General features: G+C 51.3%; 1 protein-coding gene across 1 annotated transcript in view; it reads left to right on the top strand.

Moving 5' to 3' along the window:
- The first annotated feature begins 751 nt into the window (after positions 1-751).
- LOC147748411 (uncharacterized) overlaps positions 752-12,485 on the top strand; it is a 58,100-nt gene continuing 46,366 nt past the window's right edge. The window contains exon 1 of the mRNA XM_086936429.1: positions 752-886. Within this exon, the coding sequence (XP_086792555.1) occupies positions 872-886 (15 nt within the window). The 5' untranslated portion in view covers positions 752-871. The remainder of the gene's footprint in view (positions 887-12,485) is intronic.

The raw sequence follows: 12,485 nt of genomic DNA, 5'->3' as shown, positions 1-12,485 counted from the left end.
ATATCTGTGAATGTTCTCTGTATCACTGCAGGCATTATGGGAGCCACGGGAGTCCTGTTCAAACCCTACCCTTTGGCCAGTTATCCCAGCTCGGCGGAAAGAGAGTTGCCTCAAAAGGTCAAGCTGCCTGTGCTGGAACCCCAGGGGGAGGGGCGTACCCTGTGGACGCCCCGATGCCAGGAGAAACGTGCTGGGCACCAAGGATCGCCCCTGCATTTCCTGAAGTCCTCTTTCCGGTGTTCTCGGTGTGACAAGGTACAGCATACATACAGTCCATCATAACTAATGGAAAAAAATTGCGGGGGGGGGGTGTGTCTTCTGGCAGAACCATGTACAAGTTCCATTATTTTACTGGCAGGAGCAGCTGCGGGCAGCATAGAGGCCAGGGGTGAGGCTTGTTGGCAGTCCGGTTTGTAATACATGAGGATAGGAGTGCGTCAGCAAAGCGTTGCCTGTGCGTAAAGTGGTCCTGGAAGGTTCTGTAGGGAAGCTATGGGGGTTCGCCTCGAAAGGACAGAAATGCACTTGGGCAATTGTGGTTGGTTCCGCCGAGGAGCCACAGGAGGAGGTGCAGGTGGCACGTGAGGTGTGAGAGAGGGCCGCTGGCTCAGTAGTGTCTGGACTCTGGAGTTGGTCTCAGTACTGAGTACAGGTCTATATGGGGGTTCTGAACACTATCAAAACACTTCAAGCCAGATTCTACTGCTGTGGCCTCTGTTGTGACCCCTACGTCCTTCTTCTCTAGATGTTCCAAACCCCTCGGGCACACGGTGTGCACCTGGAACGGTCTTCGAGCCCTGCACAGGTGCCTTCCTGTGGATTGTGTGACCAGCACTGTGCCCACCTGTTGAACCCGCAGCATCCGGGCCTGATGTACACCTACCAGGTGAGTGACGCTCTGACCCTATTTGTGTATCTTTTACCTGAGTTCCTGCAGAGGAGCCAAAGAGCGCGTGATTCAATGGATTTCGGTGTGATTACAGCCCCCCTCCCACCCCATGACCTTCTTCTCCACGATTTCCCTTACTACCAGCCTCCAACAGTGTCTCTGATCTCCCCATAGCCCCTCTCTCGCAGGCATTTTATTTGTTTTATAGCGCTACTCATATCGGTGTAGAGAGTCAGAGCACTTTACATCACACACACATACAGAGACAGTGAATTATACATGTTTTAATCAGCCTCTAGGACATGTTACATAAGACAAGGAGGTCACGTGTCATCCATACTAGTAGGCAGTATATTTTAGGAATAGTTGGTCTGGAGAATCACAAACTCAGGATTGAATTCCTACCACAGTGGTTGGGGTTGACTTTGTTAATAAGAATGTATTTCTACCCAAATCAACATTAAGCTGATGTAGCACTGTGGAAAAAAACAACATTCAATCCTGTACCATGCAGTTTGCATGCAGCTCTTTGAGGGCAATTCATGGGTCACTGTGCTATACTAGGATTGTGGCTTATGATCTGCAAGTAACAAAGAGATCTCTGTAAATATAAATCGTAAATCATACGTTCTTATATAGCGCCTTTCACCGTAAGGTCTCAAGGCGCTTGCTTTGGGAACCCGTCCTGGCCTTTCCCTGCGAGATTACCCCTACTGGGCATCCCCAAGGTGAAGAAGACCAGGCATCCCATCGCGGTGGGGCCGTAGTGGAGATTAAGCAAGCTATTGCCCAGAGTTGCAGAGTGTGAACCCACGATTCGAGTAGGCACCGAGGCGAGAATTATCGATTCCTTGGACATAGTGAGCTCAAGGCCCTGCCGCGTTGGGGATTGAACCCTGGTCCCGGGTCTGACCTCTGCATCTGAAAGAGACACGTTAGTGATAGATTCCTTACCTTAGAATATCCCCAGGCGTCAGACTGGATCCGGAATTTTTTTGCGTAGCAATACCCCTGCTCGTCGGTAGGCGTCGTCTGCGGCTCCGCGTCCGTCGTCGGCGTCGTTAGCGCCGGAATGACATCGTCGGAGTACTTAGAAGCCGCCCATGCGCGCTGACGTCAGTTCTTCTTTTTTCTGCGCCAGCTGGCGCAGATCCGGAGAAGCTCTACCCCTAGTCATTTTTTGACTGAACTTTTTGATCTTTTTGATCATTATCTTTCTTCGAGTCTTCGACTCTATCGGTGCCGGTAGGGATGCCCGGGTTCAAACCCTGCTCGAAGTGCGACCGACTGATGTCGGTCACGGACCCCCATCGCCGGTGCCTGAAGTGCTTAGGCCTCAATCATGACGACCGCACCTGCTCCGACTGCCGGGCTCTGACGTCGAAGGCTAGGCGGGAGCGGTCCCGCAAGCGGCTCGAGCTCCGGGAGTCGGCCCCGTGCCGCTCCAGGTCCCGGTCCCACGGGAGGTCGAGGGACAGGTCGCGGGGTCGGAGTCATCACAGCTCCGGGAGTGGACACCGGTCGTCAGGGTCCAAGACCTCAGGTAAGAGGCATGAGAGGTCAGAGAGACGTCATTGTTCCTCCGACCCACCCCGACGCTCGCACAATGTGGCCGGGGGCTCAGGCGACACCGACCACGCGGCTCCGGGGGAGTCGCAAGCGTCGCCGCCTGCCCCACACCTTCGGGTCCCTGGGCACGGTGCGACGCCGGAGGAGTTTGAGCGGTACCTCATGGCCATGAGGTCCCTCCCTCCTCAGTCGGGTTCTGTGGCGCCTCCGGGCCCAACGGTCCCGACCGGAGGCCCTAGCGGGTCGGGTGCTTCGGCCCTGACGCCGTCGGGTGCTTCGGCCTCGACGCCGCCGGCGACTTCGGTCCCGGCGCCGCAGGACCTCATTGGGTCCGCTTCCGGATCCGGATCATCGCTGGTCGACCTCACCGGCGCCGGCCCCACGGGTGTCGCCCCCGGCGCCCACTGTGGACGCCGTCCCCAATGTTCCCTATGGTCCGACTCTGGCGCCGGAACGACGCCGCTGGGCGCTGCTTCCGACGGCCTATGGAGATTTTTATTTCCATGAGGAGGCCCCGTCTACTGATCCTGTTTTATAAGAAAACGGGTGACGAGGAAGATTGGGAGGGGTCTGAGGACCCTCTGGCACTGGAGTGCCAGTCTCAACAGGACTGGGCATATGAGCTTGGGGAGGCCAGTGGTGTTGACACTTCGCCAGACACTGGATTTGTCTCCCCTCTGACCGTGGCTTCGGAGGAGGGGTCTACATATAGTGTAGTGTTGACGAGGGCGGCCAAAGCCTTACACCTTGAGCTCCCCGTCGCGGCCGTGAGGACTAACCTCCTCACTGAGGTCCTCAAACCGCAGTCAAGCTCCAGCGAGCCTCTGCTGCAGTTCAATGAGGCCTTGTGTGACGTTCTTGTGGGTACCTGGTCCAAGCCCGCCACAGGTCCGCCTAAGGATAGGAACGTGGCCAGACGCTACCGCCCGGCCCTGGGCGACCCATGCTTTTTGTCCACCCATCCCACCCCGAGAGCCTGGTCATTCAGGCCTCTAATTCCCAAACCGCATTCCCGTCGGCTCCACCCGACCGGGAATCCAAGAGATACGAACAGTTCGGGAAGGAGGTGTTCTCGTCTGTTAGCCTAGGGCTGCGGTCTGTCAATACCGCCTGTCTCTTGGGCCGCTACACCCACACTCTGTGGAACGCGGTTGCGGACGTGCTGCCACAATGTCAGGAGGAGGTCCGGGCTAAACTCGCCCAAACCCTTGCGGAGGGCCGAGATGCAGCACGTTATTCCATCCGGTGGGGGCTGGATACCACGGACTCACTGGGCAGGGCAATGGCAACGACGGTGGTGGTTCGACGCCACGCCTGGTTGAGGTCCGCCAACTTCTTGGCCGATGTCCAGGCCACACTTCTGGACATGCCGTTCGATGGCCGTTGCCTCTTCGGCGACAAGGCAGACCATGCGCTGGGACGTTTTAAGGATTACAGGGCTACGGCCAAGTCCTTGGGCCTCTCGGCCCCTCGCCAGCAACTGGGTGCCTTTCACTCCTTTCGTGGCCACGGAAGGGGTGCCCCCACACGTGCTGCCAGCCACGTGCCGCAAAATGTTCAACAGCGCGGTGGCGGCCGTGGAAACCGCCGTGGCGGCGGTCGGGGACAACGGCGAGGCCAGTCCACACCTCCCTCCACAGCACCCGCCTCAAAACCTTCCTAGTCCGAGTTTTCAGGCCCATGTGACGCCTGTGGGAGGCAGGGTTCGCCATCACCTCTCCCACTGGCGCACTATCACGTCGGACAGGTGGGTGCTGCAGATCGTCCGAAGGGGCTACTCCCTCCCCTTCGAGGCGACCCCTCCATCCATGCCACCACAATGCCACCGCATGTCGGGGGATCACTTACAACTTCTGCAAGAGGAAGTCACGGCCCTCTTGGCCAAGGGGGCCATTGAGCGCGTTCCTGGGCCAGAAGTAGGGTGTGGATTATACTCCCACTACTTTCTGGTACCCAAGAAGGGCAAAGGGGGCCTACGCCCTATCTTGGACCTGCGGAACGTCAACGGCTTCCTCCGGAAGGAGAAGTTCAAGATGCTGACTTTGGCTCAGGTCCTAGCTGCCCTGGACCCAGAAGACTGGATGGTAGCGTTGGACTTGCAGGACGCTTATTTCCACATCCCCGTCCTGCCGGCCCACCGGCGTTACCTGCGGTTCATGGTAGGCCAAGAGCACTTTCAGTTTACCGTGCTCCCCTTCGGCCTTACCAGCGCCCCACGGGTGTTCACGAAGGTGATGCGGTGGTCGCAGCTCATCTGCGCAGGTTAGGGGTGTCAGTCTTCCCTTACTTAGACGACTGGTTGTTGAAGGCGGGCTCGCCCCAGACAGTCGTCAGCCACCTCCAGACTACGGCCGACCTCCTGCATTTGCTGGGGTTCTCCATCAATGTGCCGAAGTCGCACCTGTGTCCCTCTCAGAAGCTCCTCTTCATCGGAGCGGTTCTCGACTCAGCGCAGTTTCGGGTTTACCCTCCCGAACAGCGGGTTCGGGATATACAGGCTCTGATTCCCATATTTCAGCCGTTATCCCGAGTCTCGGTCAGGTTGACTCTGCGGCTTCTGGGGCTGATGGCCTCCTGCATCCTTCTGGTGTATCACGCCCGGTGGCGGATGCGGGCTCTGCAGTGGGACCTGAAGTTTCAGTGGGCCCAGCATCAAGGCAACTTGTCCGATCATGTCTTGATCTCGGAGGGCACTGCGAGACAACTGCAGTGGTGGCTCACGGACCGCGATTGGGTCAGTGGCAGATCCCTCTCCGTACCCCACCCGGAGCACGTGGTTGTGACGGACGCATCCCTCCAGGGCTGGGGAGGCCACATGGGAGAGGCAGAGATCAGAGGCCTCTGGTCTCCGACGGAGTCCCGGCTCCATATCAACCTTTTGGAGCTGCGGGCGATTTGTCTAGCACTGAAGGCATTCCTCCCCTCTGTCTGGGGGAGTGTAGTGCAAGTGTTCACGGACAACACCACCGCCATGTGGTACTGCAACAAACAGGGCGGGTGGGGTTGTGGACCCTATGCCAGGAGGCTCTGCGCCTCTGGCAGTGGCTGGAACATCAGGGCGTGACCCTAGTGGTTCAACACCTGGCAGGCTCTCTGAATGCCAGGGCGGACAAACTCAGCTGTCGGTGCATGATGGATCACGAATGGCATCTGAACTCGGACGTTTCAGCAATGGGGAGAGCCTTGGTTAGATCTATTCGCCACAGAAGAGAACGCGCAATGTCATCATTTCTGCGCGTTGGAATTTCCAAGGCGGCACTCGCTCGGAGACGCTTTTCATCGCGAGTGGAGTTGCAGTCTATTGTACGCCTTTCTGCCTGTACCACTTCTGCCCAGAGTGCTGAAGAAGATCAGGCGCGACCGGGCCCAGGTTATCCTTCTGGCTCCGGACTGGGCACGAAGATACTGGTATCCCGAGCTACTCAGCATGTCAGTCGATCCCCCGATTCGTCTGCCTCTTCGGGAGGACCTTCTGTCGCAGCAGCAGGGGACGGTCCTGCACCCGAACCTGTCCAGTCTCCACCTACAAGCTTGGAGATTGAGCGGCGACAGTTGAGGCCATTTGACTTGCCTCCCGAAGTCTGTGATATCATTCTGGCAGCCAGGCGTCCCTCCACAAAGTCGGTATACGCCTGCAGGTGGAATAGATTTGTGGCATGGTGCACAGCAAAGGCTGTGGACCCTCTCTCTGCACCCCTTTCTGAAGTTCTGCTCTTCCTTCTTTCCCTTGCCCAGCAGGGCTCTGCTCTGGGCACTCTTAAGGGGTACCTTTCTGCTCTTTCCGCCTTCTTAAGGCTACCTGATCAGCCTTCCTTACTCAAGTCCCCCATAGTAAATAGATTTCTGAAGGGCATCACACATATGTTCCCTTTGTGATGCCCCAGTGGGACTTGAATCTTGTACTCACTTATCTAATGTGTGCTCCCTTTGAGCCGCTCCATAACTGTCCTCTCCGTCTTCTTACCCTGAAGACTGCTTTCCTGGTTGCCATCACCTCTGCCAGGAGAGTGAGTGAGCTCCAGGCTTTTTCTTCTACTCCACCTTTCCTCTCTGTTCATCCGGACAAGGTGGTGTTGCGGACAAGACCTTCCTTTCTGCCCAAGGTTGTCACGGCCTTCCACATCGGGCAGTCCATCACCTTGCCCACCTTCTTTCCGCCTCTGCATCCCTCGAAAGAGGAAGAGAGGCTCCACCGCCTGGACCCAGAACGTGCGCTCTCTTATTACCGAGATCGCACACGCCAGTTCCGAGTGGATGACCAACTCTTTGTTGGTTACGTGGGCACGAAGAAGGGAAAGTCAGTACACAAGAGGACCACTTCGTGGTGGATCATCTTGTGTATTCAGGCATGTTACTCCATGGCCAAAAAGGAGCCCCCTGCTGGATTGCGGGCTCATTCCACCCGAGCCACGGCAACAACAACTGCCTTGGGCCGAGGAGTCCCCTTACAGGACATTTGCCAGGCAGCTACGTGGGCCTCGCTGCACACGTTCGCAAGACACTACTGCCTGGACAGTCAAGTCCGGAGGGATGGCTTCTTTGGCCGTTCCGTCCTCTAGGACTTTCTGGTGTGATATTGGTTCGCAGACCCACCACCTTTTTTTTTTTTTTTGTGAGGTCTTATATAGCGCTCGACTTACCCTTGGGCATCTCGGCGCTTGCATTGGGAACCCGTCCTGGCCTTTCCCTGTGAGATAACCCGTACTGGGCATCCCCAAGGTGAAGGCCAGGCATCCCGCCGCGGGGGGGCCGTTGTGGAGATTAAGCAAGCTTAATGCCCAGAGTTGCAGAGTGTGAACCCATGATTAGAGTGGGCACCGAAGCGAGAATTATCGAGTCCATGGACAATTGGGCTCAAGACCCTGCCGCGTCGGGAATTGAACCCCTGTCCCGGGTCTGACCTCTGCTTCAGGGTATGCCTCCTCTAACCAGTGAGCCACACTTCTCCACAGCTGGCTTGGTTTTGCTGGGGTATCTATTCTAAGGTAAGGAATCTATCACTAACGTGTCTCTTTCAGATGCACAAGTTACTACTTGTGTAACGATATATCTGTAAGAGACATTAGTTAGTGATAGATTCCTTACCGACCCACCGATCCTCCCCGTTCTGCGAACCGATATCTAGGGTTAAGGTCATCCCCTTTCAGGGCCCTAGTTTCATGGCACCAGTGTTGGTTCTATCGTGGCTCTGCATATCTGGCGCGGAAAAGCTGTGTATCAGAACTGACGTCAGCGTGCATGTGCGGCGTCTAAGTACTCCGACTATGTCATTCCGGCGCTAACGACGCCGATGACGGACGCGGAGCCGCAGACGACGCCTACCGACGCGCAGGGGTATTGCTACGCAAAAAAATTCCGGATCCAGTCTGTTGCCTGGGGATATTCTAAGGTAAGGAATCTATCACTAACTAATGTCTCTTACAGATATATCGTTACACAAGTAGTAACTTGTGCATCAGGGACTGCCTCCTCTAACCGGTGAGCCACACTTCTCCACGAGAAAAAAAATTCTCAAAATTCTCAAAGTAGTAACTCACTGAGCAGCCTACATAAAATATAGTTCTGTAATGATACACATTCCTTGTAGCAGGTATATTAACCGACTTATTACGAGTTAAAACTGCCACTAGACCAAACTAATTTCTCCAGCTGATGCATTAATCACCTGAGTTATCTTGACATTTTTATTGGTTCCTGAAAATTGCTGGATGCAGAAGGAACACTGACTGGTGCTTTAAATCATGTTATTTCTCAACACAGCGCCCCCTTGCTCAGTGCCAGGTGTGGTTGCGCCAGTCACACCACCCTAAAGCCGGGCCTGCCTTTTGAACTCTAAGAACAAAGGAATGCTGCCTTTCACAATAACTGTATCAGTTTTAGTCCAAGAGCGGGGAGGTTTCTGGGGGGGCACGTCTGTCTTTCGGGTCACTGTCCTTGAAGATGGTAGACTAAATTATGGGTTTTAGCACAATATTGTCTGGGTCAAGGGCGCAACTAGACCCAAACTTCTGCAGGGGCTAAGAGGAGGTGCAGCTATCTTCAGAGCTGAGTCAAAATTACTTGTGGGGGGTTTCCTTCACTCTTCTTGTACAATACCATGATATGGTGGGGCTGTTATTCTCAAAGATATACAGCCACTAATGCATTTTAAGTTCACTTTCAAATATTGCTGTTCTCAGCATAAGAAGTCTTAACAATGCTTACAGTGGGTTCAAGGTTCTCCTTTTAAGAATCTTAGCAGCGTTCATATTGTTGTGTGACACATGAAGCCATTAGAACTGGTAGGGTGTAGGATTTCAGGTCATACCCGGCCGGACCATTGAAGGAAGTATTTAATCTGTTTCTAACTAAGGCAGGCGGACCAAGGGTTTGGCAGAAAGGGTACTCGTCATATTTGCGATGGAGTACCCTGTCCGCCAACTCTAAATCAGGCACTTAGTACATGAATCAACTTTCTTGTAGTCAGTTTGTAACAGACAGAATGTTGAATCTGTATTTCAATCATTCTAAATAACACTGCCAAGTTTTAGCTGCCTGCAAAAATTCTGTTTCTGTGATATACTTAGGCCCTCCCAAGTCCTGAAACTGAGCCCATATTTGGAAATATGTTGACCATAACTGGAAATACAGGAACTGAGCATGAAGTGTGATTATCCAAGGTACCACAATAACACAAACTAAATGCCAAAACTTACAAGTTACCCATAAACATTGGTATCTATAGAATACTAAATAGTAATGCACTTTACTAAAATAAAAGCTATTTTTCAAATTTGCTTGTACTCCCCTTCAATTTATGTCAGTGGAAATTTTAAAGATGGCTGTAAGAGACCTTCTGTGAGGTTGGGTGGACTAATGCATTCCCTGCAGGGATCTAGGTTTTCCTAACTTTTCCTTTAAGTTCGAATTCTAGTAGCCCTGACTAGCCTTTTATTCTTCCATGGTTGATAAAATCAATACCATTGAGGTGGGTGGCAATAATTATCTTTTATTCACATTTTATTTCATGAGGTGTAGGAGTCATGCAATACGACTAAGAACATGTTCAGTACCAGCCCAACAGAAGAAAGAATGATAAATGCATGAAAGTGGCTACTAGTAAGAGTAAAAAGGTAACATCAAATACTAAATGGAATTGAAAACGTTTCTGGGCAACCAGGAGTATATATAGTTTAAGGAAAATAATCTATGGCAGGCCTACTAATTTCTGTAGTCTTGTAGCAAGCAGGGAGGTGAGAAGAATACATAAACAAATAAATCCTAACCATAAACTAATTTTAATTTCAGTGGTAGGGTTCTGGCTCTTTTAAGCAGAAAACAAGTACTGCATTATAAATAAAATACCTGCTATTGGCATTTTCAATTTCAAGAAGTGACATTGCTGTTGGTTGAACATATGGTCATCTCTAACCTTGGTCCTATTTTCCATTATCATCCTTTCCTGTAACTGGTCATGTTCTACTTCTCTATTCCCACCTCCTTCTTTTCTATTATTTCCCCCTCTCTTCTCATTCTCTCTTCTCTTCTGATCTTTTCCATCTCTTATATCCGAGATGGAGCAGGACTGGCGCTGCATGAGGCCGGTTCTGGCACTGTCCAGAGTCATGCCTTCTGGGTCGGAGCCAGGGCCTTCTGACTTTGACAGGCCTGGTACAGGAGATAAATAGTGTGGCAGCATTGATGAATATCACCACCCATTTAATGATACTGAGGACACCAGGTATGAGGATCTAGCAGATGCCAATGGGTAAGGCAACTAATCTGACCCTCAGTTGGTCTCCCCTCCAACTGTAGCTACAGAGGAGAGGCCTCTTTCACTAAGGTGGTGCATAGGACAGCTGAAGTTTTGGACCTTCAGCTGCCCTCAGTGGCAGTCTAGACTAAAGTCTTTACAGAAGTACTTCAGCCGGGAACTGTCCCCTCCAAACCCTGGCTCTGCTTTAACTAAGCTCTCACCAACATCCTCCTATGGGCCTGGTCCAAGCATTACACAGGGGCTCCTATGCACAGGACAGTTGCCTGCTGCCACTGCCCCACTCTAGGGGAGCCCAGATTCCTCATTCTGGAGAGCTTGGTGATTGGGGCCTCCAGTTCCTGAATCAACCCTGGTACATTCCCTTCCCCTTCACTGGATAGGGAATCCAAGAGGCTGGATACCTTTGGAACTAGAGTGTTCTCTTCCGCCAGCCTAGCACTACAGCCGGTGAATACCACGATTTCAATAAGCTTTATTCAACAGTGAGTCATAAAAGCACATACAATACTAAAAACTATCACAATACACAATAAATAATACATATACAGTACACATAATTAAGAAGGTATTAAATTTCATTTGAATACTGTCGAATAGAAGGAATTAATAAAATTAATTTATAATATGTAAAAAATTACTTCATAAGATAAAAACAACTCTTGAATAGGAATAAGACCTTGTGACTAACTAGCAACAATTGGCATTAAAGTGCGTGCGAGGATGGTCCAGGCCCACCTTAAAAATGTGGCTAAAGCAATAGCTGTAAGGGGAGAACAATCAGATCCTAATATTCTTAGAGCTTCTGTGCACCTCCGAGTGCCTAGGGAGGAGCAAATGGGTCTCAACCATTTACATTGTGCGGCTGTATAAAGGGGACATACAAAAAATAGATGGGCTATAGTCTCCACCATGGCTAGGCAGTTGTGACATTTTTCATCTGAAAAGGATGCCCATTTATGAGTAAAAGTTTTAATTGGTAAGGTTCCTATCCTAAATTGAAAGTATAATTTTCGATCAAGGGGACTCTCAATTTTATCCCAGTATGCTTCACGGGACGGCCAATATTTGTGATCTAAAAAACGGCCTGTCAGATTGGTATTCATACCGGACAGATAGGATGACATCAGGACCATTTCCCAATATTTTTCTTTCAATAGTTTTTTTGTGGGGAATGCTGCAGTATCTGGTTCATCCCATAATAATTTTAAATCCAGCTTTACCAAGAGAGACCTTAGTTCTTTTAGCCAATGTATTTTATGAAAGTGATCTACAAGAATCACATCCTTTAAACCCTGGGTATAATGTATGAGTTCGGGGATGGTCCGAATTCGCCTCCAATACAGTAGTGGGCGAAGCCTTGCCATGTCCATCACATTTTTCCTGCTTAGGTCTGGTAAAAGCGGAGCCACGGGAGTACTTTGGGGAACACCAATTAAACCACGTAGAAATTTATTTTCAGCCTTTAACCCCTTCCACGCTCATGACGAGCTCAGCTCGTCATGCAGTACAGTGCTCCTGTGCTCATGACGAGCTCAGCTCGTCATGAACAATGGGAAATAGGGGCATCCAGCACCGGGGGAAAATACCTTTAGCATTGAAGGTGTTAAGAGGTGGCTCAAATTATTAAATCCCCATAGCTCTGCGCCATAAAGGGCAGAGCTTATCACTTTGATGTTATATATTTCCAAAGCTGGAGTAATTGGTTTGGTGAAGGAGGATTTGTGTTTAGAGGAAAATATACCTACAAGCGGGTGGTTTTTTAAAATAGTCATATCCATGTGGCTTATCCAACCCATGTTGTTCTGAACCATAATACCTAGGTAGGTGAAAACATCCACCTGCTCTAGGGGGGTGTTATTCAAGAGGATTCTATCTTTAAAGGGTTTATGCTGGTTGAAGGACATAAACTTTGTTTTTGCGGTGTTGACCTCGAACCCACGAGAAAGACAAAATTCCCCAAATGCATTGACAGCCTTCTGCAGGCCACTCAGGGTCCTGGAGATGATCAGAGTATCGTCCGCAAACATGAGGACATGTACCCAAACCCCAGCTAGCACGGGGGCATCAGTAGGGGATCTACAAAGATGGTCCACTATCCCATTGATGTATAATAAGAACTGGGTGGGTGCCAGGACACATCCCTGTCAAACGCCACGTTCGACACGAAATGAATCGGTAACCTCACCCCGCGCCCCCCATCTGATCCTGGCAAAATTGTTCTCATGTAGGCGGACGAGGAGTGTCAGTAACTCAGGTGCCATCTCCAATTCC

The sequence above is a fragment of the Lissotriton vulgaris genome, chromosome 1_1, assembly GCF_964263255.1.
Source record: "Lissotriton vulgaris chromosome 1_1, aLisVul1.2, whole genome shotgun sequence".
In the NCBI taxonomy this organism is placed as follows: Eukaryota; Metazoa; Chordata; class Amphibia; order Caudata; family Salamandridae; genus Lissotriton; species Lissotriton vulgaris.
The sequence above is the reverse complement of the archived record's forward strand: the minus strand, read 5'-3'. Positions and strand labels throughout refer to the sequence as shown.